Genomic DNA, 26558 nt, shown 5'->3' on the forward strand with positions numbered 1-26558 from the left:
ATTTTTTTTTTGTCGCTTGAGGACAAGCAACGGTTTAAGTTTGGGGGTATTTGATAGGTGCGTGTCGTACGTAGAAAACACCTATTATCCCAACTAAATCCAAGCTTGTTCTTGAGTAGTTTTGAGGTTTTTCGTGTGTTTTGAAGGTTTTAAGGTCAAAAATGGGATTTCTATGATACGCTGGGCAAATTGGTACAAATCAAGGCATTCGGGATACAAAATGAGTCAAGAACGAAGAAGGAGTCAAGAAGACTCCAGACCTCGCGCAGCGACCCTCCTAGCGCGCGCCGCGAGGTTTGGAAAAGCATCCCGAGCCATCTCCGAGCATCTGGCGCGTTCCGCGAGGGTTAGGAAATGTTTACCTCGTGCCGCGACCTCCAGACCGCGCGCCGCGAGGTCGAGGAATTTCAGCGTCGAAAGTCCCCGAGCGTCAAGCGCGGAACGCGACCTTCCGAGAAAAACTACCTCGTGCCGCTACCCCTGTACCGCGCGCCGCGAGGTGCGCGAATCCAAAAGAGGAAACGCGTTTTCTGGAGCAATCTGGGCCGTCGGATCAAGTTGTGTTACTCAGTCTACTCCGAAAATTAGAGGAAACACCCTAATTTCGACCTAAGCCTATAAATTCACTTCTGAGCCTCTTGTTTAGGACTTTTTGGCACTTTTTCATTGTTTTTCTTAGTGTTTGGGAGAGATAGAGAGAAAGAGGAGAGCCGTTCTTCATCAATTCGCGCCAATTACAGTTTTCTTCTTCTCTTTTACTCTTGAACTCCCGTATTTTAATTTTCAATTTAGTTTTCAATCATGGTCTCTTCTATTTCTTTTTTTTTTAATTTTATTTTTGTTTTCTCGCTACGCCATGAACTAATTCCATTAAGGACTATGGCGTAGCGGGTTTAGGATTCGGTTATGGATATGATTTAATATATTGAAGTTCAATTTCCATTCTCTACTACTTTGCTTAATTCAAATCCGTTTTTAATGCTTGATCAAGCTTAGCTACCTTGTTCATGATTTTAGACTTCAACTTGATGCTTGAGAAAGATTAGGTAGTTAGTGTTTTGGTTTGAATTACTATGATGCATGCCTAGGCTAGAGATAGTTAGGTTGCCATAGAATCATGTGAATGCTCTTGATATGAATGCATGTTTTTGTTAGGGATTGAGATCGAGAGAAGATTTTCCTAGCTTTGACATAGGTTGTTAGATGCTCGAGAGAGATTTAGCAATATTATTCTGTGAGTATGGTTAGCAAAGAGTAGTGAGTTGTTTATTGATTGTGCGTCAAACTTGTGTATCCAAACCGTTGAATAAACCAGCGAAGCCTTGGTCCTTAGCCTCTCTTTCTGCTTACAACTTTTATTTGATTATTTTGTTATTTCATTGTTTTAAAACTTGTCAATAATTTGTGACATCTTTCCATCTTTTCTTTTAGTTCAATTCGTGCTAGTTGATTTGTTTGTTAATTAAGCTTGTTCCTCGTGGGATCGACACTCGTACTTAAATTCACTGTATTATTTGGGCGACACGTGTACTTGCGCGCGTAAAAATCGTAACAATAAATCGTCACAAGAATTTTTTTTTTTGCCTTCCGCTTTTGATTTTTTTTTCCCTACCTATTTTGATTTTTTTTTTTCCTTCCAAACATCAATATATTTTGTATAATTTTTTTATGTATATTATAATCATAATTACTAATACTATATTATACTATATCAATAACATATATTATCCTTTAATTTTTTTTCCGACCTTTAATTTTTTTTCCCTCTCCCATCTATATATTGACCATGATCAGAGTTGCAGAGGAATTAGTGACTACCAAAATTTGACGAATCATAGAATGAAACCAGAGACCACCATCTTATGGAGAATGGTGCTCTAATTGTAGGCGCGTACAATTAGAGCATCACTCTCATAAGATGGTACCTTGTGATCTCTGGTAACCACTAATTGCTCTGCACCGCTAATCCTGCTCAATCACTTCAAATCCATATTCAATTAAGTTATCTAGAACGTCAGTCATCATCTCTTTGCGTATGCCTTCGTATTCCACTGTAACAGGTTTTTTTTTATCATCACGATCACATTTGCCATACCCTCTTCTCTTTCGTGAAGTTTCTTTATGTTTACCATGTCTATTTTTCGATCTATCAAACATGTACAGAAATACAATATCATTAACATACAAGACTAATTCATATAATAAACCTGTAGGCACGTTTTGAATAGGAGTCAAGGCGGGTTCGGGAGGAGCTGCAAGAAGTGGAGAGAGACTTCTTCGATTTCATTTACGTGCCTTTAACCACTATTTTAATTAGCTTGTGTGTTCAGTGTTTGAATCTTGATAATACTCACGGCGGTAAGGCAGATTGTTTATATATTCATTTCACTTTGCTTTTCTTCGTATTTCTAGGGTTGTCTTTACGCTGGTTCTCCATGCGTAAGGGTAAGGGTAAGAAATGAAAGAAAAGAAATCGAAGAAGTGGATCGAGACTTCTTCGATTTTGCCTTCCGATTTTGATTTTTTTTGTTTCATTCCGATTTTGATTTTTTCCCCTTCCAATTTTGATTTTTTTTTTCCTTCCAAACATCAATATATTTTGTATAATTTTTTTATGTATAATATAATCATAATTACTAATAATATATTATATTATATCAATAACATACATTATCTTTTATTTTTTTTCCCGACCTTTAATTTTTTTTCCCTCTCTCATCAATATATTTTGTATATCTTTTTATTTATATAATTTTCTTTTTTCTCCCTCTTTCATCAATATATTTTGTATAATTTTTTTATGTATATTATAATCATAATCACTAATAGTGTATTATATTATACCAATAACATACATTATTTTGAATATATGTTATTATATATCTATAACATAGTTAATAAGGAGCAACTCCTCCCCCACATCTATAATTTGTTGGTCAATTAATTACTCGGAAAAGTAAATAGACCCACCTCTTTTTTTGTTGTTGCAATGAATTTAACTTGAAATATAAAACAATATGAAATCAAAATGATATAGTTTTATATTAAACCCTAGAATAATAAAAATATGTTTGCCACAAAAGTCTTCTTCTTCTTCAAAAAAAAAGTGCACAAATATCATAAGTCCGAACTGAAAAGCCTATTTGAGTTGGGTTTCCTCCACGGGAGCCTATATAAAGAAGTTTGACCTAATTCGATACACCCCGTTGATTCCAAATTTGTGCCCATACGCATTCCTCACCGTCCAGATATATCCATCTTTGTCGTCTTCAACTCCACATAATATATCCCACCCACTGCGTCTTTCCTGTAAGGCTGTGTAATTCTTTCAGCCCTAACCAGATCGATGATTCCCTTATAATATAAATACAAATTATATCAGCAAGTAACTAAGTCATTTTTACACGATGAATTAATCTTGTATGCTAATGATATTGTATCTCTCTACAGGTTTGACAGATCAAATAATAGACATGGTTTACATAGAGAAACTTCACAAAAAAAGAAAGAGAAGAGTGTATGACAGAGTTGACCGTGATGACAAAAGACCCGTTGCAGTGGAATACGAACGCATACGCAAAGAGATGATGACTGACGTACTAGATAACATGGTTGAATATGGATTTGAAGTGATTGACCATGATCAGAGTTGCAGAGGAATTAGTGACTACCAAAATTTGACGAATCATAGAATGAAACCAGAGACCACCATCTTATGGAGAATGGTGCTCTAATTGTAGGCGCGTATAATTAGAGCATCACTCTCATAAGATGGTACCTTGTGATCTCTGGTGACCACTAATTGCTCTGCACCGCTAATCCTGCTCAATCACTTCAAATCCATATTCAATTAAGTTATCTAGAACGTCAGTCATCATCTCTTTGTGTATGCCTTCGTATTCCACTGTAACAGGTTTTTTTATCATCACGATCACATTTGTCATACCCTCTTCTCTTTCGTGAAGTTTCTTTATGTTTACCATGTCTATTTTTCGATCTATCAAACATGTACAGAAATACAATATCATTAAAATACAAGACTAATTCATATAATAAACCTGTAGGCACGTTTTGAATAGCAGTCAAGGCGGGTTCGGGAGGAGCTGCAAGAAGTGGAGAGAGACTTCTTCGATTTCATTTACGTGCCTTTAACCACTATTTTAATTAGCTTGTGTGTTCAGTGTTTGAATCTTGATAATACTCATGGCGGTAAGGCAGATTGTTTATATATTCATTTCACTTTGCTTTTCTTCGTATTTCTAGGGTTGTCTTTACGCTGGTTCTCCATGCGTAAGGGTAAAGGTAAGAAATGAAAGAAAAGAAATCGAAGAAGTGGATCGAGACTTCTTCGATTTTGCCTTCCGATTTTGATTTTTTTTTGTTTCCTTCCGATTTTGATTTTTTCCCTTCCAATTTTGATTTTTTTTCCTTCCAAACATCAATATATTTTGTATTATTTTTTAATGTATATTATAATCATAACTACTAATACTATATTATACTATATCAATAACATATATTATCCTTTAATTTTTTTTCCGACCTTTAATTTTTTTCCCTCTCCCATCTATATATATTGTATATCTTTTCATTTCAACTTGAATCCTGGTACCGCCACGTGACGCCGCCATGCGGTGACACGTGGCGGCCATTTTTTTCTTTTTTGCCTTCCGATTTTGATTTTTTTTCCCCTTCCAATTTTGATTTTTTTTTTCCTTCCAAACATCAATATATTTTGTATAATTTTTTTATGTATAATATAATCATAATTACTAATAATATATTATATTATATCAATAACATACATTATCTTTTATTTTTTTTCCCGACCTTTAATTTTTTTTCCCTCTCTCATCAATATATTTTGTATATCTTTTTATTTATATAATTTTCTTTTTTCTCCCTCTTTCATCAATATATTTTGTATAATTTTTTTTATGTATATTATAATCATAATTAGTAATACTATATTATACTATATCAGCAACTCCTCCCCCACATGCATCCTAGGGTCGACACGTGGCCCTTTTTTTTTGCCTTCCTTTTTTTTCAGCCTTCAGTTTTTTTTTTCATCTTTCATCAATATATTTTGTATAATGTTTTTTTATGTATATTATAATCATAATTGCTAATACTATATTGTACTATACCAATAACATACATTATTCTGAGTATATGTTATTATATATATATATATATACAGTTAGTCTACAAATCTCAGAAAAGACATAAATAAATACTTAAAAAAATAGATCTACATTGAACAGCGTCAGAAAAGGTATTACGTGAAAAAAAGGCAAAATAATATATTACTCTATATTTTAAAAAATATATATCTATCTATATATACAATATAGTGCGTAAATTTCAGCAAGTGCGGTGTTTATCAGTTTGTGAGTTATAACAATTTTCGAGCTAAGATTTGAAATCAAGGAAATACTAATTATCAGACAGAGCATTTTCGTCATTTCACTTGACGAAAAAAAAGCACGAAATAGGCACGAAAAATCTCAGACAATACGTTGAAGAATATGGCCATGCAAAACATTAAGCATCAAACAATGAGAATAAATCGTCAAACTGTGAGAATAAATTGTCACAAGAATCGCGAGGTGTAAAAATGAGGTTTCGTAACAATGAGAATAAATCGTCAAACAGTGAGAACAAATCGTCAGAAGAATAAATCGGAACACGCAATCACCAACAAACAAAAAAAAACTTGAAAAATTACAAAGCAGCGAGAATAAATCGTCACAAGAATCGCGAGGCGTAAATATGAGGTGTCGTACCGTGATGTCTTGTTACGATCTTCGGATCTTCGTTTAGGGTTTTTGAGTGAAGAAGAGAGAGAGAGAGAGAGAGAGAGAGAGAGAGAGAGAGAGAGAGAGAGAGAGAGAGAGAGAGAGAGAGTTGAGGAGCTAGCAAAAGTGGGAGAGTGAAGAAAAACTTATAGATAAAAACAATATAAAGAAAAAAAATTAGCGCATTCGGACTTTCGGATATTGCGTGATTATCAGAAAGGAAAAACGGGATGAGAGTACGTGTCTAGTGTGTGAGAAAGAACAGGTTTGATTCAAAGTCCTACCCGTGGTCCGCAAAGCAGTACATTATTTTTCAATATCAAACGAAGGGTAGGTTCGTCATTATGAGGGATCAGCCTGGCAAGTTAAAAACAAAAAGCAATATTAAACGTCCCATTTATTTCTTAGTTTATTTTCCCTTGTTGTGAACTGAAGTGCGATGCTCACTTCGATGATCCGGATCGGGTCAGCCCGTCCTGGTCACAGGTCACTGCGATGCTCTTTGCTCACCTGGACCATCTCTTTTGAATATCACTTGATTTTCGAACGAGCAGAATGTGATGACAAAAGGCCCGTTGCAATGGGGTACGAAGTCATACACAAATAAATTATGATTGCAATTCTAGACAACTTGGTTGAATATGGATTTGAAGTGCTTTTGACCATTATCAGCGGTGCAGAATAATTTGTGGCTAACATAATTTGGCTAATTATAAAATGGAACCAGAGACCATAAGGAACAACCTTCTGGAGAGTGATGCTCTAATTGTAAGCTTTGAAGTTGACGAGGTGTACGTGTCGGAAGAAGCCGATAATTTTCTGGTAATTTCTATTATCTTTTTTTTTTAATTATTTTTTTTTTAAGTTAAAAATCATACTCATGTAAAGATTACGTAGATACTTGCTGATATAATTTGTATTGTTCATATTAAAAGGGAATCATCGATCTAGTTAGGACCAAAAGAATTATACAATCTTATGAGAAAGATGCGCCAGGTGGGATCATAGGCATGCACTTCGCAATATTATGTGGATTGGAAGACGACAGAGATGGAAACAGATATATATTGAAGGTGAGAAATGCGTATGAGAAAGAATTTGGAATCAACTAGATGTACCGAATTAAGTCAAACTTCTTAGAAGTTTATAGGCTCAAGGGATATCCCAACAATTTTTTGAGACGAGATATCCCAACTCAGACTCGTTCGGATTGTTGGATGTACGCATTGAATGATGTATTTATTTAAATATAATGCAAACTGAATCAGAATGGAGAAGTTCTGGTGGCATTGTAAGTTAATTTATTAATATTATTATTGTTATTATATGAATTAATCTTGTATGCTTATGATATTGTATTTCTCTACAGGTTTGCCTGATCGAATAATAAACATGACACACATAAAAAAAAACTTCACAAAAAATAAAGAGAAGAGAGTATGACACAAATGACCGTGATGACAAAAAGGTAATTTCTTCACTATTGCATTTACTTATCTATGTAATTTCTTCAAATAGTATACTTTTGAATATCACCTGATTTCCACAGGAGTCAAGGCGGGTTCGGATGGCGAAACAACATGAATGCATCACCGCAAAATTGATTAATGTGTTCTTTCTAATTACTAATCTACGGTCCTTTTTAATTACAAGTAGCTCGAATTGTTTTTTACCGATTTGTTTGTAATTCGCATTTAGATTCCAATGAAGATTCAAGAGAGAGAGAGAGAGAGAGAGAGAGAAAAGCGTTCCGGAACACGAAAAGGGAATATGGAAATCGGACGAAGAATATGATAGGTGGAAATAGGTACATCTTCTTGGGTTTATGATCATATACATATATGTTTTATATTCATAATGTTCGCTTGCTAATTCAATTGTGCGTGCCCTAGGTTCTAGGTAAAGGGCTAATTAGTTGCTAAGTTGGTACATTTTCCTGCTTGGCAAGTTGCTAATTAGTTAATAGCCCTTACTGTTCCCCTAAATTGATGAATGTGTTTATAATCGCAATTGTTTTAGACTAGTATTTTGTTGTTGTGATTGATCGGATGGGAATGAGGAATTAGTCGTCCTAGAACAACCGTGGATGTCGGTACGTGTGGTAAGTGATTAGTATCTATTTTGGTTGTTGTCTCTAATATGACATGATAAATAAATCCTCATTTTTTGTTTAGTGACTGATAGTTGCAATGATCAAATTATGCTTTTTATTTGTTTCAGAGGGCTCCCTTAGTGACAAATGCACTAGTAGTGTAGTGGCATTGAGAAGGAATCTGAAGAGGAAAAGTATACGTTAAAGGTGTACTATGAAGACTTTGATAAATTTGAGGTAATGTTGATTGTATAGATTCGTAATTCGATTTTACACAAAAGCATGTATAATTAGTGTCTACAGGTTTGATCAATCGAAAAATAAACATAGAGAAACTTCACAAAAAAGAAAGAGAAGACCGTGATGACAAAATGCCCGTTGCAATGGAATACGAAGGCATACGCAAAGAGATGATGACTGACGTTCTCGACAAATTGGTTGAATACGGATTTGAAATGATTGACCATGATCAGAGGTGCAGAGCAATTAGTGACTAACAGAATTTGACTAATCATAAAATGAAACCTGAGACTATAAGGGTTCATCTTATAGAGAGTGGTGCTGTAATTGTACGCATCACTCTCCATAACATGGTTCCTCATCGTTTCTAGTTCCATTCTATGATTCGTCAAATTATGTTCAATCACGTATGATCAAGGTCAATCACTTCAAATCCGTATTCAACCAAATTATCTAAAACATCAGTCATCATCTCTTTGCGTATGAACCTCTAAGAAGTTTGACCTAATTCGGTACACCCTGTTGATTCCAAACTCCTTCCCATACGCATTTATCACCTTCCATATATACATCAGTCTTTATCTTTGTTTTCTTCAGCTCCACATAATATTGCGAAGTGCTGACCTATGATGCCACCCGATGCATCTTTCACATAAGACTGTGTAATTTGTTTGGCTCTAACCAGATCAATGATTCCCTTTTAATATGAACAATACAAATTATATCAGCAAGTATCTACGTAATTTTTATATGAATAGAATTTTTAACTTCAAAAATATATTAATTGAAAGAAAAATAATAGAAATTACCAAAAAAATTCTCGGTTTCTTCCGATACGTAGAGCTCGTCAACTTCAAAACCTACATTAAGGACCACTCTCCATAAGATGATTCATTAAGGTCTCTGGTTCCATTTTATGATTAGTCAAATTCTGGTAGTCACTAATTATTCTACACCGCTGATCATGGTCAAGCACTTCAAATCCAAATTCAACCAAGTTGTCTAGAACGTCAATCATCATCTCTTTGCGTCTGACTTCGTATCCCATTGCAGCGGGCATTTTTCCATCACGATAATCTCATTCAAAAACTAAATTATATTTAAAAGAAGTCTCTTTCCACATCTAGCAACTCCTCCCGAACCCACCTTGACTCCTGCGGAAATCATGTGATATTCAAAAGAAGACTATTAGAAAAAAAAATACATTCATATGTATTTGCAATAGTGAAGGAATTATCTTTTATCATTACGGTCACCTCTGTCACTCTCTTATTTTTTGTGAAGTTTCACTATATTCACCATATTTATTTTTCGATCTGTCAAACCTGTATAGAAATACAATATCATTAACATACAAAACTAATTCATATAATAACAATAATCATAGTAATAAATTAATTCACAAGGCCACCAGAGTTCCTCCGTTTAGATTAGTTTGCGCTCATACTTAAATACACACTTCATCGTTGTTAGATCCTTCAACGCATACATCCAATAATCCGAGCGAATATGCGTTATGATATCTCGTCTAATAATATGTCAACGCGTTTGTTGCGTTGAGATTGTTGGATGAGATATTTAAACGTAAACTCGCTCGGATTGTTGGATGTACACGTTGAATGATATAACAATGATAATGTGTGTATTTAAGTATGAACGCAAACTGAATATGAACGGAAAAGCTCTGGTGATCTTGTGAATTAATTTATTACTATGATTATTGTTACTATATGAATTAGTTTTGTATGTTAATGATATTGCATTTCTCTACAAGTTTGACAGATCGAAGAATAAACACGGTAAACATAAAGAAACTTCACAAATAAAGGGAATAGGGTATGACAGAGATGACCATGATGACAAAAGGTAACTTTTTTTTCACTATTGTAAATACATATTAATATAATTTTTTCGATGTCTTCTTTTAAATATCACTAGATTTCCGCAGGAGTTAAGGCGGATTCAGGAGGAGTTGCAAGAAGTGGAGACTTTTTTTTAATATCACTTGATTTTCGAACGAGCTGATCGTGATGACAAAATACCCGTTGCAATGGAATACGAAGTCATACGCAAAGAGATGATGATTGACATTCTAGACAACTTAATTTAATATGAATTTGAAGTGCTTGACAATGATCAACGGTGCAGAATAATTAGTGGCTACCAAAATTTGACCTAATCATAAAATGGAAACAGAGATCATAAGGAACCATCTTATAAAAGTGGTGCTCTAATTGTAGGCTTTGAAGTTGACGAGATCTACGTGTCGAAAGAAGCCGAGAATTTTCTGGTAATTTATATTATTTTTTTCTTTTAATTAATTATTTACTTTTTTTTTAAGTTAAAAATCATATTCATGTAAAATTATGTAGATACTTGCTGATATAATTTGTATTGTTTATATTAAAAGAGAATCATCGATCTCGTTAGGGCAAAAAAAATTACATAATCTTATGGGAAAGATGAGCAGGGTGAGATCATAGCCCAGCACTTCGCAATATTATGTGGAGTTGAAGATGACAAAGATGGAGACGGATATATATATATATATATATATATATATATATAGAGAGAGAGAGAGAGAGATAAGGTGATGAATGCATATGAGAAGTAATTTGAAATTAATGGGGTGTACCGAATTAGATCAAACTTCTTAGAGGTTTATAAGCTCAAGGGATATCCCAACAATCCTTTGAGACGAGATATCTCAACGCATACTCGTTCAGATCCAACACAGATTGTTGGATGTACACGTTGAAGGATCTAACGATGATGTGTTTGTTTAAATAGTGTAAACTTAATCTGAACGGAGAAGCTCTTGTGACATTGTAATTAATTTTTTACTATAATTATTGTTATTATATGAATTAGTCTTGTACGCTGATGATATTGTATTTTTCTATAGATTTGACAGTTCGAAGAATAAACTTTGTAAACATAGAGAAACTTCACAAAAAAAGAACAAGAAGATAGTATTAATGACAAAATGTAATTTCTTCACTTTTGCATTTACATATAAATGTAATTTCTTCAAATAGTCTTCTTTTTACTGATTTCCGTAAGAGTTAAGGCAGGGTTCAGGAAGAGCTGCTAAAAGTTGAGAGGGACATAACCACTACCCATACCCATGGAGAAACAGTAGAGACATAACCCCAGAAATGAGAAGAAAAACAAAGTCTAACGAATATATAAACAATCTGTCTTACGGGGGGTGGCAATTTGGTCCGGACACGAAACACGAAACGGTTACGACACGATTTAAGGCAGATTTGGATCTCAATAAATGGGTCGGTTCTTAATTGGATCGAACACGCTAACACGATTAAATAATGGTTCAAAACGACACGATTACGGTAACACGATAAAAAACCGATTAACACGATTATTAAATGGTCGACACGAAACACGATTACGACCCGCACGAATATGATCCAATTAACACGATTACGAGTAATAGCACGATTACGATCCATTTAAACACGATTAATATCATATATGTCAAATTATAAATTTATAACTATAAACATAAAATTAATATTAGAAAATATGATGTAATAAAATAAAGTATATTCGTATAAATATCAATTCACGTATGATAACATATACTCAATAGTATATCAATTGACTTAACGAGAGCAATAAGAAATACAACTCATATCGAACAATCACAATTACTATAGTCTCATAATAACATATTAAATTCAATTTTATTTGATTTTAATTTTAATTCAATTTATATCGAATAATCACGATTCACAATCACAATAACTATAGTTTCATAATAATGTATCATATTCAATTTTATTGAATTTCAATTCAATTCAATTCATATTGAAAAATCATAATTTAAAATTGACAATCACAATAACTATATTATCATAATAACGTATCATATTCAATTTTGTTTTATTAAATTTTAAAGAAAGATATTCAATTTAATCTAATTCAATTCAAGGAGCCATAACCAATTGACTTCATAATTAATAAGAATCATATATATAAAGTTGTATCATCATAAATAAATAAATAACACATATAAATCAATCTACTAAATTAGTTTTGACATTTATATATATAAAGATACTCAATTAGTATGTAGCCCAATGTTGCTTAATAATTTTCATAACCCACGTTTCATTGTTAATAACAATTTCATGTTTTATAGTTAATTTAAAAGAAATTAAAAACTGGCTTTTATTGATGATTTTATATCTCGTAATTAGGGATTAATTATATTTAAAAAAATTAGTAACAAAAAAGACAACTTACGTTTATTTTTTAATTTTGAATACGTTAATCATTTGATAATAAAAGACTATTCATTTGTAACAAAAATTGTCCATGTAATTTTCAACTTTTAAATAGACTCATCAAATTTTTTGGTCAAATTGGGTCAAATTTTCACTAATTTTAGGAGGAGGGAAATTTTACCTCTAAAAATTTCGTTTGAAGTTTGAAGAACTCAAATTTTACTCGACTAAATTTTATAAGAAAAATTAAAAGTCAGATCTCTATCTATCTCTAAGAGTCTAACTCATACCTCTCCACCTCTCTCGCACTTTATCTCACTAATTCTCACCGACCTTTTCTCTCTCCTTCTCTCAGTCTTTCTCCACCATCTCGTGGATCCTCGCGACGAGGACAACCGAGTTCACATCAGCTACAACGCCGGCCCAAGCCATCAACTCCGCGACTCTCTCGCCTCTGAACCCGAGCCCGAACCTCATTCAGCCGCCGAGCACGAGGTTGAAGATCTTCGCGTCGGGTCTCATCGGCTCTATCCATCGGGACAGGAAACTCGCGACGAGGCACGTCCCGGGCTTGGTCTTCACGAAATGAAGCACGATCAATCGAACGACGTTCATCGGAGGCGACATGGAACGCTAGATCATGGACACCTTCTCAGTGCTCGACGACCACCGTTCTCTCTGCCATTCTCTAACACGCCTTCCATGCCATTTTGTGATGCAAACTCGCTGCGGCCTCTCTTCGTGTATCAAAAGATTTCGAGAGGTTAGGATTTGTTATTTGGGTTTTTTTTTTTTGAAATTGTTCTGCTCTATTTGTTTTTTTTAGCGTATTCGATTCACGGATGACTATTTGAATTCGATGATGAAATTTGAGTCATGAATGACTGTTTTGTTCATGCCATATGTTCTGTGATTTTTCTGCACAATAAGAACAAAGTTTGAACCGAAGCCATGGAACATAAAAGGGCAAACTTTCTGCGAAGACAGCACCAAGAGTGGTGAGAGTCTTAATCCTTTTTTTTTTGTTAAATTTGGGAACATAAAAGGGCCAGGGATTCAGTTCGACGATCCATCTTCTCAGAAGAAGTCCCACGTCGTGAATACGTAGATTATAAATTTTAATATTATGCAAGTTAGATACAAAATCTTCAGATAAACAATAATGTGAATATGTAGAAGTAGAACGTACAATATGTTGTTTATGATATAGTTTCACACAGCAAGCTCTCAAAATGTTCAAAATGAGCTTAGCCTAGCTGATCAGTGTTTCGAACTATTTTTCTAGTCTTATTTTTTTTTTTCCCTTGAACAGATCTTGAAGGAGATGGAAGTGGTAAGCCAAAACAGAGTAGAGCTGGGAAAAGTTGTAGAATTTGTGCTTACATATTTTTTAGGGAAAATATAGGGTGTCGATCTGAGTATTTGAGCCACTACAACACTACTCCATCTCTGTTCAATGTAACGGCTTCACCTGCGACGCGGTCTTTTCCACCCCGTCCTTCGCAAACGTTGTTGACGCCGTCCAGTATCAAATTAAGCCAAATAGAGAAATTGAGTTGCAATATCAATGTCTAGTATCTTAATGTTATTATAATGAGTTCGGTATTAGATCCAGTCATCCAAGTAGTAAAACAACTTCATGCTCTTCTACAGAGTGTCCCTTTTCGTAGTTATGAGTCCAAGTTGATTAGAAAAACTAAAAGGAAAAGTCGTATGCAAATGAAATTAATATCCACGTGCATTATGAAATGTTCACGTGTCAGTTTGCTGTGTTTGCAATTGAGAATTTATAATAAAAAATTCGCTCCTCTTTTGACAGGGTGAAACAGATTGTCCATTCTACCTCAAAATTGAAGTTGTAATATATTTTCTTCTTAGATTGAGATCAGTAGATTTAGATAACTGCATTATGTAATTCAAGTTTTTTGCATGGGCTAAAATTAATCACATTTTTATTTTATTTTTGTGTATTGGATAATTAAGGTTAAATGTTTAGAAACGATTAAAACACGATTAAATAACTCATTTAACACGATTATTAAATGATTTAATTTAAATGGATATGGATCTTTGATAAAATAAATGGTCGGATTTGGATTTAAATTTTAAACATGATTAATAAATGGTCGGATTTGGTTTTAACGATTTTTTAGGAAACACGATTAACACGACACGAACACGAAATTGCCATCTCTTACCACTATGAGTATTATCAAATACCAAGATTCAGACACTGATCATACAAACTAATTAAAATAGTGGTTAAAGCACATAAAATTAAAGGTACGGAAGGTGAAACAACATGAATGCACCACCCCAAAATTGAAATCGGTTTTTTTCTACGTCGAGAGATAATCTAAAAATTCAATTCAAAATATCCAGACAACAATATCTACCGACTTAAAAATGGAAATAAAAATCGTTTAATTAATTAACAAAATAACATAATTATTTTTTATATAAAATAAATAACGAAATGTATTCAGTAAGGACATATTAGACATTGTAAATGCTGTTCCAAGTGCCAACTCATCAACATGACCATTCGTTTCAAAATTCCTAAACGTCGGGCTAAAATTAAATTCTGAAGTTTGATGTGACCCAGACCCAGTTGATTATAAAATTCTATAACATAAGGTATTCTTTAAAAAAAAAATCAACATTTTCTCACTATTGCATTTACATATTAATTAATTTCTTCAAATAGTTTCTTTTGAATATCACCTAATTTCCGCAGGAGTCAAAACGGGCTCGGGAGGAGCGGCTAGAAGTTGAGAGGGACTTCTTCAATTTCTTTTCTTCCATTTCTTACCCTTACCCTTACCCATGGAGAAGCTGCGTAGAGACGTAACCCTAGGAATAAGAAGAAAAGCAAAGTCTGCTTTACTACCATGAGTATTATCAAATATCAAAATTCAAGCACTGAACACACAAACTAATTAAAATAGTGGTTAAAACACTTAAAATTAAAGGTACGGATGGCTAATAAATACACTTTTAGATTCAGTTTTTCCCATTTTTTTCAAAAACTGACAGGTGTTTGATAAGCTGTTTATAAAACAGTGATTGCTGGTAACAAAAACTGATTTTGCGTTTGGTAAAATAAATATATTATAGTAAAAAGACTAAAATAGACATAAAATAAATATTTAACAGTGCTATGGATAATCATGTGTGGATATTAAAGTAATTTTATATCAAATACAAAAACGCTTTTTCTAAAAGCTAAGATTCGTAGCTTTTGTGACTCATGTACAATTTTTAAAATCGTTTTTGAAATTTTTTCTAAAAACTGTTTTACCAAACAATAAGATTGCATTTTGGTTTTTGCTAACAGCAAAAACAGACTTATTACGCCAAACACGCCCTATATCTCCCGCTTAAAATTGGAAACAAAAATCGTGTAACTAATTAACAAAATAACATAATTATTTTTTATATAAAATAAATAACGAAAAGTATTTATTAAGGGCATATTAGACATTGTAAATGCTGATACAAGTGGGAACTCATCAACATAAGTCTTTGAATTTTGAATTTTGATGATTCGGTCTTGAGCTCTCCAGAAGGACTAAAACTCTGTCGAGATAATTCTTTAGAGTTCTGATAAATAAAAAAACAGAACTAAACAATCGTTAGACACCACCCATTTTCCACTTCCTCTGTTTTTTAGATCTATAAACACAACATTTTTTTTTTCTTTTCCGGTTGTTTTGGTTTAAAAACAAAAAAGCTTGCCCCAAGGCTTTGACATAGCCAAAATCAATATAAATTCTGATGTAAAGGAAACAAAGAGAGAGAAAGAAAACGAAGAACAAATAAAATAACACATTTATACCCTGTGTTTTAGTGAAATGTCGAGTTTAACCCTCGGTTTTCAAAAATGTCGAGTTCATACCTTCTGTTTAACTAAAATGACGAAATTTTACCCTCTGTTTAACTAAAATGACGAAATTATACCTTGAAATGAATAACAGCGTCACAAATCTCCTTTTCATTGATATTAACTCTTATATAAGAAAAATCAAATCAAATCTAAATCAGTGCCCTAACTTCCAAATTCTCAATTTTGAAATAAAAATAGCCTTAAATTGAAATTAAATAATAAAACTCATACCTCCTAAGAAACGACTTCATTCCGTGTTCGAATTGTAACTCTAAATCCTGGATTCTCTGTTCGAATATGCGATTTTGATGACTATCAACTATCGATGTTTACCTCTTTGCCTCTTTCTGTGTTCTTCACGATTAAGAGATTGCTCTTTATTTTTTTAGTTTTTAAGTAAATTACATATATGGCGCGAATGAATAAAGATAATTGGTCTTTATATATAAATATTATAGTCAACGTCAATGAAAAGTCAATAAAAAGAATATTCGTGACACTATTGTCTATTTCAGGGTATAATTTCGTTATTTTAATTAAAAAGAGGGTATAATTTCGTCATTTGAGTTAAACAGAAGGTATGAACTCGACATTTTTGAAAACCGAGGGTTAAACTCGACATTTCACTAAAACACAGGGTATAAATGGTGTTATTTTCCCTAATTTCCCTTGTTTTTTTCATTCGTTTTTTTACATATGGGCATCGTATACCTCTTTCTCTGTATAAAAAAAAATTATAATAAGTTGCCTTTGCTGGCTCTTTAGCTCCAATTTAAGACAAGACCAACAAAACAACAAAGTTAAAAGCTTCAAACTAACTAACATACAACTCTCCAAAACCAAACATGTATGCCAACACGCAAATTAACCTGACCTCCCTCGCCATCCTCGAGCTTAGCGATCCTCCGGCTCGGCGGCGGCTGGTAAATCGGCATTGCTCGATCGATCGGTGTTTTTGATAAATTAGGGTTTTGAGGAAAAAATGTGTATTTTGTGGTTTGAGAGGGTTTTGTTTTTCTTTCTTTCAAGACTTTTTCTTCTTTGAGCGTGGAGTCACAATCCACATCCACGGGACAAGAAACGTGTGGTAATTAAATCAAAATCACAAATCTCCCTTTTTCTTTTTCTGGTTAACAAAAGAAAAAAAAAAGAAAAAAAGGAAAAATAATAGCGAGGAACAGAGAGTCAAAGATACCTTTCCTTTGTTCTTAAAAAAAACCAGTCACACTAATCTCTTCTCAGCTGCTCTTCAAGCTCGACGAAGAAATAAAGAAGAAAAAAAAAGTTCGACATCATAGAACTTTAAGACTATACGCAGAGGAAAAAGAAAAAAGAAAAGGGTTTTGATGAGAGAAGGAAGTAGAGAAAAAAAATGTCCCCGAATAATTGAGAGATTGATTGGCAAGTATTCAAAAATACACGGAAGATGGAATATGAGCGAGAGAGAAAGAAGAGAGAGAGACTGGGGTGGAGGAGCTAGCAAAAGTGGGGGAGTGAAGAAAAATATAAAGATAAAACAATATAAAGAAAAAAAAAATGAACGGAGAGATAGAAGAGAAATAGATGACTTCTTTTCACGTGACCATACACTAACAGTGTATGAGAAAATAATGTAAGGACACACACACAAAAATGATATTGACAGGACAAACGTACAACAAGCGTGACATTTATTCATTTTTTATACAATCAAATTTGGGCTCTCAGCCTCTCACTCTCCCCATTTTCCCCCCCTTTCAAATTTCTTTTTAACTTCCACACATAATAGAGAATTCCGATGTCCCTTCACAATTTCTTTCAAATTTCAATTGTATTGGAGACTGAAATTCGAAACAAGTAAGAAAAACAATATTGAAACAATTTTACATCTAGTACAACAAATTGTCTGTGAAAGAATGTATGTTGTGTAGTAGTAAATGTACAGTTTACAAAGCTGTAAAAAAGAATGCCTAGCTATCATTCACAAAGAAAGAAAGAAAAAAATCTTTAATCGTAGTAATCCTTGGGACCCTCGACGGACAACCGGCGGTCGATGATGTCGGAGTCGAAGACGAGCAATCCGTCGGCCCAAGCGGCGGCGGCGTCGTCGTACGATAAGACGCGACGGCAGCGGTCGGGCGGCGCGACGAGCGAGGCGCAGCAAGCGGAGCAGACGAACAGCGGCGGGACGGCGTCGGCGTCGTCGATCCCGCAGCAGCGCGTGTGCTGCCACACCTCGCACACGTCGCACGCCACCATCCTCTCCCCGTCGTCGTCGCGGGCCCCGCACCCGCACGCCACCTTCCACGCGTCGCTGCCCCCCTCCACGTCAGCGTCCCCGAGCCCGAACCCCCGGGCCCGCAGCTCGGCCCCGGACTCCACCGCCCCGAAGAGGACCTCGTCGTCGTCCATGCCCTCGAGCCCCTCGATCTCCGTCACCGTCACTCCCTCGGCCGCGCAGTACGTGTCCCTCAGCGCGCTCTCGATCCCTTCTTTCAGGTCCTTCAGAGTCGAGTGCAGCGGGAGATAGACCACCTCTCCGTCGAGGAGCCCCGTCCCGGCCAGCCTCGCCAGAAACGCCAGAAGCTGGTCCTCCTCGTCGTCGAACGGCCATTCCTTCACGAAGTGCTTCGTGTCGAGAACCGTCCGGACCGCCGACTCCACCGCGGCCTCTTCCTCCGGGTACTCCATCAACACGTGCTTGTACAAAAACGCCACGTCGCCGTACACGTCGCTCCCCGGGACGACAGCTGGCGGGCGGAGATTTTTCGGAGGCGGCGGCGGTAGCGGTGGTGGTGGTTCGGGCTTGGTTCCGACTTCGGTGATGGTGTACTCCAATATCCTCGTGGCGGGGTTGACTTCGCGGCGGACGATCTGGTCGCCGACGAGGACGTTGTTGAGGGACTTGAGGACGTAGTCGAGCAAGCCCGTGTCGCCGATGTGGAGCCTCGCGGCGTCTCGGACGTCTTGCCTAGTCATTCCTCCGTTTCCGAAGTGGGTGTTCTCTTTCTTCTCCTTGAGAGCGCCGACGATGATGTCGGCGGCGAATTCGAGCCTCCTCTGAGGCCAACGACTGTCCATGTTCGCGACCACCGTGTTGAACCTCTTGTACTTCCCGGGCTTGCTGTCCTTGGCCGCGGGTCTCGGATGGGCGATCGATCTCGTGCAGGGCTTGGCGGCGGGGAAGGGGTAAGAGGAGGCGAGGGGTTTCGTCGAGAGGGATGTGATTGTCGGTATCTTTATCACCATCGTGATTGGGTTTTGGGATTTCACCGTGAGCATGAACTTGAGGAGGTCGTTGAGCGTCACGAGCAGAGTCTCGCTGCGGTCTCTGTATATCCGGACGATCTGAGAGATTTCCCGAGCTCTTTCGGTCTCGGAGAAGTCTTCGACGATCTTGTCGAGTTCCAAAGAGCAGAGGGTGTCCAACGCGCTTCTGTAGTGGTGCTCTTTCACTCCAAAGCTTCCATGGCAAAAGCTGTATCCCCATCTTCCGAACCAGGGGTGTCGATACGCGACGCCGTGAAGGAGACGAAGCTCCATGTTTCGCTTCTTCGAAGTGTCTGCTACGGTTATTTTCCTGCGTAACAGAAATCAGTAAGTAATCGAACCGAAAAAGAAAAAAAAAACAAAAAATTGCACAAGAACATGATTTCAGTTTCGGCTGTTATTATTACCGGGCTTGAAGGGTGGTGCAAATTCGGTTCCAGAGGTCCATAATTTCCCTTCCAAACAAGTGCCTCGAACCTCCTTCGACCCCGTTGATGCTCAGCAAGTGGCCGAAGCCGTTGCAATGAATGAGTCCGTGCAAAAGGTGTGATTGGGCATCGAAAACGCTCTCATCAAGAGGCTTGTTCCAACAGCTATCGTCTGGGATCAAAAAGTGGTATTTTCTCTTGCTAACGTAATGGCCACTCCATCCTAAACAAACAACCACACCAGATCGGGAAACACCCATTAATAGAGAAGAACTCGACTAGGGCAAGAGAAACTAGAAATGATCCTCGTGAATTCCATACCCAGAAGCAAAAATCAACAAAAGATTTCAGTTTTCATGTACACATGCTCTGATTTCTAACGCCGCAATATTAGAAGTTCGTCGAGATTTTTCAAAAACCCTAAAACCCTAAATCAGAATCGACAAACCTTAGTTCATGAATCAAATCAACTTAAGCTACCTGTGCATCGGCATTGATCACAGTAGGGCCTAGGAGAGCTCTCGGCTTCTTCTTCAATGGTGTAAAGAGGGACGACAAGGCTTCGACTCTCGTGAGCAAGAAGAGTACACCAAATCGGCATTCCTTGCACGTCGTAAACCTCGATCTCCGCGCATTCTTGAAGAAACATACGAACTTTGTCTCTGAACGGGCATTTCGGAAGAAGCACAGAGCTGGGTTCGCCGAACGCTTGAAAACCGAAAACCTTTGGCTTTCTCTTCCTCTTCTTGCAAGCTTCGATTATCGGAATCGACATTGCCGATTCGAAATCTCCGCGTAGGGCTCTCCTTTTCTTTTCCCAGAAGATTCAAGATTTAGCGTTCATGGGGTTCTCTGGGATTTTAACTGATTTTTGGAGTTTGTTAGAGCAAGTGTTGCAACTTGTTAGTTATGGACTTTCTCTCTCTTTATGTTTTTGGTTTGCCCGCTCAAATCTTCGCAAACTTATATAAGACCGATTTACGCTAATACCCCTAATACTCATACCTCGCTATCGTTAGATTGAATTTAAAACGCATGTCGTTCTTTTTAACTTCGATAAATAAACGTAATTATAAAATTTTACAGTTCGATTTGATATAATGCATTATTATAAAAACTTAAATGGTAATTTAAGGGGGTGTAGATTCTTGCATGAGAAATTTTGTAAATTTTAGCACTTGTTGCTGAAATTTTTAAAAAATCGGTTTTTTTATCTTGAAAGTGGTGTAACAAATTACAAAAAACTGACACTTTTGACAAAATACCTTTAAATGCAAAAATAAAAACATCAACCGGTCCTAAAGAAGTATACAACTAGATGCAATTTCTTTTCAAGCTTTGTGCTTGGCTAATCGTTGGGAGAGTTTTCTTCATTATCTTAGTCGTACTAAACTTGAAGGACAAAGAGTACTTTGATTTTCACAATAGCTTTTGGAGATGTGTCTCTAATTTTTAACTATCTGGCCAATTAAACAAAGGTAGATTTTCATAGAGACATAGAAAATTAGGTTGTATAAGATAAGAGATTCAATGATATTACCTTATCTTATATAAGCCTCCTGTCCAACTCCTATAAAATATTTATTGTGTATTATTTGATAGAGTGAACTTGACCGAAATCCGTTGAAGCGCATTATTTTTTTATTTGAGTTACATGTCTATTTTTATTTCAGAGAACCTTTAAATTTGTTGTCCGGCGAAACAGAAATCGCCCGGTCCCTAAGACAAGGGCTGGCCCTGACCTAAGGCGGGCAAGGCTTGGTCCTTGGGCCTTCAATTGGGTTGAACAAAAAAAAATTATTTTACACTTTTTGCCTATTTTTAAGAAAATTTATATTTGTTTGCCCTAAAAATTTACACTTTTAGCCAATTTTCTAAAAAAATTACATTTTTACCCTGAAAATTTAAATTTTTATTAGTATTATAGGTCCCCAAAATATTGAATCGCCTAGATTCCCCAATGAAGAGAACCATCGACGTCGAGTTCATCCTCAGAAAAATTTCTTCCGTTGGTCACTCGCCGAAATTATGAGGATTCGTGACCGATTTTTCAATTTTAGTTTATGAGCTCGTGTGTCTAGTGGAGTCAATTTACTCTCATTTAAAAGAATTTTTTTTTTATACTCTATGAATGCTATCATTGTTATAAGCATACATTGTTTTATAGTTTTATAAATGTATATTTACAAGTATACTCAAAATTGAAGGGTATTTTGGTTATAAAATATTTGAAAAACGACATTTTTTATATGTTTTGAAATAATTGTTATTTTGAAAAAGAATCTTAAAAAAATATCATTAGTTTTGTAATTCTCCAAAAGGAAGAAAAAAAAAACCCAACTGAAAAGAAGAAGCAGTGACTCCAAATACAGATACTACATCAAAATTCAACAAAACCGAACGAGCTGGAAAGAGCATTAGAAGAACAGATTTGTAATTAGATTAATAGAATGGATCTTCCCGCCTACTTTAGCTATAACTATAAGTAGAAGTTGAGGCTCATTGATTGAGGACAATTGATTCTTGAAGACATTTCACTCAAAATCAGTTAATTAGATCTCTTTCAAGACATCTTTAAGATAATGGCGATTCGTTTAAGGAATGAAGATATATCCAAACTTTAATAATTATTTTGCCTGCCTATGTAAGATTGAAATCTGAAATCTGCCTTAAAAAAAAAAAAAAAAAAAAAAGTTAACTAAGCTTAAAAAATAAAAATAAAAAATAAAAAATAAAATTTCTAGCGACAACAATATTTAAGATAGCTTTTCCTTTCCTTATTGCGACTTCTTTTTCAATTTAGCATTCATAGTAGTATAAATCGGATAAAATCAATAGAATATATATAATTTGGCATGGTTTGATTTTTTTTTTTTTTTTCATGTGGTCCAATATACTCTAGAAATTTTACGACCCAAGAGGCACCCCTATGGCCCTATCTATAAGTAAAGGAAAAGTCCTAGTCTCGCCCTGACATAAAATTAATTCCAAAAGTCGGTCGTTTATTAGTATTAAGAAAAAGTTCGAAACTTCGAATATATATTGAATATATATATATATATTTTATTAATTTTGATCCAACGGCGTGGAAGGCCTTCCAAACTGGCAAGTCAGACCGACTTGGCATTGATAAAGATCAGTCCAATTGACCAAGTAGATTATTGACCACACAGAGCCAAGCCATACCCGGCCAAGCAATTTCTGCCTTCAAAAAAATTTTCTTCCACAGTATACTCAGACCATAACACACCAACCTGTCAACAGTTGCCAATCACACCCTCTTCTTAAAATAACACTTTTAATTTAATGTAGTATTATTAACACGGCATTCAAACATTCACCGGTCAATATTCAAACATATGCAAGCTAAGAGAGAGAGCGCTTTATATAATATTACTATTTTGCCCCAAACCAAACCTGCCCTCTTTTTTTGACCGCCACAAACGGTCCGCGTAGTCAAACAAACACTATATATAAAATTATAAATACCCACAGCTCAACGCACACATAACAATCAAATCCATTTCATTACAACATGAATCTATCAATGAGAAGAAGAAGAGACAACAATGGCACAGCGATTAGGCCTCAGAGCAACGAATACTCGGAGATCGACGTACCGTCTCACTACCGGTGTCCGATCTCGCTCGACCTGATGAAAGATCCGGTGACGCTCTCGACGGGGATGACCTACGACAGAGCTAGCATCGAGAAGTGGATCGACACCGGAAACCTAACCTGTCCGGCGACGAACCAGGCCTTGGCGAGCTTCGATCAGATTCCGAACCACACCATCCGGAGGATGATCCAGGACTGGTGCGTCCAGAATCGCTCTCGCGGCGTCGAGAGGATTCCGACGCCGAGGATCCCGCCGGCGACGGCGGAGGTCGCCAAGGTCTGCGACAGAATCGCCGCCGCGGCGGAGAGGAAGAACGCCAAGAGGTGCGGCGAGCTGGTCGCGAAGGTCAAGGCCTGGGCCGGAGACGGAGATCGGAGCAGGAAGGTCGTCGCCGAGAGCCGAGCGGTTTTTGTCTTGTCTGCTTCGTTTGAGGCGTTCTCCGGCGAGGAAGGAGGCGATTTGGCGGAGGAGATCTTGTCGGTTCTGCCGGGGATTCTCGGCGGCGATAAGTACGGGGAAGGGAGAGCCAGGCTCGCTAGCGACGCGTCGTTGCGTCGATTGGTGTCGTTTCTGCGCGGGAACGACCTGTCGTCGAGGCAAAACGCGGTACTGGTGCTCAAAGAGCTTCTTTCCTCCTCCGAAGCCATAGCCGAGCCTTTCGCGAGAATCAAAGGAAGCACCGAGGGTCTGGTTGGGATCATAAAAGAGCCGATCTGCTCTAGAGCGACGAAAGCATCGCTGACCGCCATTTTCCACATGATGAAGAAGAACAACAAGAGCACTGTAACAACCGCTTCGTCGTTCGTCGAGCTAGGATTGGTTCCTCTCTTGCTCGAGGCGATTCTCGAGAGCTCGGAGCGAGGCGTGTGCGAGCGAGCCGCGGCGGTTCTGGACCGGATTTCCGACGCCGGAGAAGCGAGAGCGGCGGCGAGGGATAACGCGCTGACGACTCCTTTGGCGGTGAAGAAGATTCTTAGGGTTTCGGATTTCGCCACCGAGTGTCTGGTCTCGTTTCTGTGGAAGATTCTGGCGATGGAGAGCGACGGCGATGCGGTTGTGGCGGCGTTGGAGGCCGGGGCTTTTGAGAAAATGCTGTTGATGTTGCAGATTGGTTGCAGCGAAAGGTGTAAAGAGAAGGTGAACGAGCTCTTGAAGCTCCTCAATCTTCATCGCCGGAGATTGGATTGCGTCGATGTGTCGGTGAATATGAAGTATATCAAGAGATCTTTTTGAGCAAATTTTTTTTTTTTAAAGAAATGTATACGTTACATTACATGTACAAAACCATACACAGGATTCAGAACTGTTGAGAAACTATACAGTAGGTCATAGATTTTAATTAGCTTCCAAGTCATTTTTTGTTCTCTGTACTTACACAGTCCATTATCGCAAATCAAATTCGTTGGATCGATTACTGAATTATTGCATTATTGTTTCAATTAATGATGACGATAGACCAAAAAAAATGAATTTTTAAAGAAAAATTACACATATTAAGCCGGTTAAGTTGTTAGAATTGCAATTTATCCAACGTCTCAACTAAGTTTCAAATGTAGTCACAATTGATGACGTGATTTTTAGTAGCCATGTAACAAATCACATGTTTCTCCTTAATTCAAAAATCCCCTGAATATAACATGTAGCCAAAGTATAAGCACAACTAAATATTGAAGTTTTAATACGCATAGAGCTGATCGAGAGATTAAATTTTTCTTTCATATTTTGTAGTCAAATTAATTGATATTGAAATGTCTAGAAAATAATATGTAGTCAACGTTTTGGCTTAGTCAAGCTTCAACACTCTGTTGCGATAAAAGAGGGTTACATAGCTCACATTTGACAAGTCAATTTGAAATTCAGAAGGAAATATATCAATAAATGAATTGATAAATTGTAATCGAATACGTGAGATCATATAAATTAATAAAAAAATGATACAAAATAAACCGAAATAAACAAAGACTTACCGAACATAAACAATTTTTAATGAGAAACTGATACACGCAATTAAAAAGAGAAAGTGCATATGTTTGAAATCAGCACAAAACAAACATGTAGACATTTATTTACATAAATTAACTCTTATCAATCATAATTAACTTTGATCGAAAGAATGATACAAAAAGAAATGTAGAGATAAACCAAAACTTAAACCTAGACAATATGAATTACTGAAAAATGATACAAAATAAACCGAAATAAATAATAACTTACCTAACATAAATGACTTTTAATGAAATAGTGATATAGAGAGAAATTATTAAAATATACAAATAAATATGAAAAGAGTTATTTCTATGTTAAATAATAAGAACTGCATTACAAGGCGAGGTTACAAGGATTTCAAGCGTGTTGTTTTCAAGGCGAGGTTCAAGCTTAGTTCCCGTCAGATATAACACGAAAATACAAGACGAGGTTTGTTGCGATTTTTCCGTACGCAAGTGCACGTAGTCGCTCAAGTAGTAGAGTTCGTAAGTACGAGTCGATCCCACGAGGAAAATGTTTAATTAAATTGACAAGATTACTAGCACGAATTGAACCCAATGATTTGATGATTATGATGGTTATAAAAAACGAACGAAAATTAAAAGCAATTAAAATACGATAGATCACGATAATGAGAAAGCAGGAACTATGGCTTCACAAGTTATTCCTATGGTTTGGATTCGGAAATTAAGCACAAAACACACACTCTTATGTTTGCTAATCACGCTCACGATAATGGTAATCTAAGATTTCTCTCGAACATCTAAGAATCTAAACCTATGCCGGGATATCTTCTCTCGATCTCAACCCCTAAAAATAATGGCTAGCATTAAAAACAAGAACGTTCACACGACTCCGAAACAACCTAGCTATGTCTAGCCTAGGAATGTATCCCGGTAATTTAATCCTTGTGCACGACTAACCTAATCTCTTCCGAGCATTAAGCAATCCTAATATCATGAACACGGTAGCTAATCGAATTCAAGCATTACACCCGGAATTAAAAT

At 36.3% G+C, this 26558-nt stretch overlaps 2 protein-coding genes across 2 annotated transcripts; one reads left to right on the plus strand and one right to left on the minus strand.

The window, feature by feature from the left end:
- Window positions 1-18179: 18179 nt before the first annotated feature.
- Window positions 18180-20772, minus strand: MMD1 (RING/FYVE/PHD zinc finger superfamily protein). The gene is made up of 3 exons (XM_089626438.1): window positions 20427-20772; window positions 19926-20169; window positions 18180-19828 (listed from the first exon to the last, which is right to left on the minus strand). Exons 1-3 carry the CDS (start codon window positions 20719-20721, stop codon window positions 18256-18258), a joined length of 2112 nt encoding a protein of 703 aa, XP_089482564.1. The 5' UTR covers window positions 20722-20772; the 3' UTR covers window positions 18180-18255.
- A 2661-nt stretch (window positions 20773-23433) lies between these two features.
- LOC149406824 (U-box domain-containing protein 21-like) lies at window positions 23434-24929 on the plus strand. The gene has a single exon (XM_089609029.1). It carries the CDS (start codon window positions 23482-23484, stop codon window positions 24796-24798), a length of 1317 nt encoding a protein of 438 aa, XP_089465155.1. The 5' UTR covers window positions 23434-23481; the 3' UTR covers window positions 24799-24929.
- The last annotated feature ends 1629 nt before the right edge of the window (window positions 24930-26558 follow it).

This window comes from Urtica dioica, chromosome 1 (genome assembly GCF_054948205.1).
Source record: "Urtica dioica subsp. dioica isolate 48M chromosome 1, U.dioica_male_clone48M_v1_H2, whole genome shotgun sequence".
In the NCBI taxonomy this organism is placed as follows: domain Eukaryota; kingdom Viridiplantae; phylum Streptophyta; class Magnoliopsida; order Rosales; family Urticaceae; genus Urtica; species Urtica dioica.

Excerpts from the sequence above, each read along its gene's own strand:
- MMD1 (XM_089626438.1), bottom strand. The coding sequence starts at position 20,721 with ATGTCGATTCCGATAATCGAAGCTTGCAAGAAGAGGAAGAGAAAGCCA. Across the intron at positions 20,170-20,426 it reads TGATCAATGCCGATGCACAG|GATGGAGTGGCCATTACGTT; the intron begins GTAGCTTAAGTT and ends TTGTTTGTTTAG. Across the intron at positions 19,829-19,925 it reads TGCACCACCCTTCAAGCCCG|GAAAATAACCGTAGCAGACA; the intron begins GTAATAATAACA and ends TCTGTTACGCAG.
- LOC149406824 (XM_089609029.1), top strand. The coding sequence starts at position 23,482 with ATGAATCTATCAATGAGAAGAAGAAGAGACAACAATGGCACAGCGATT.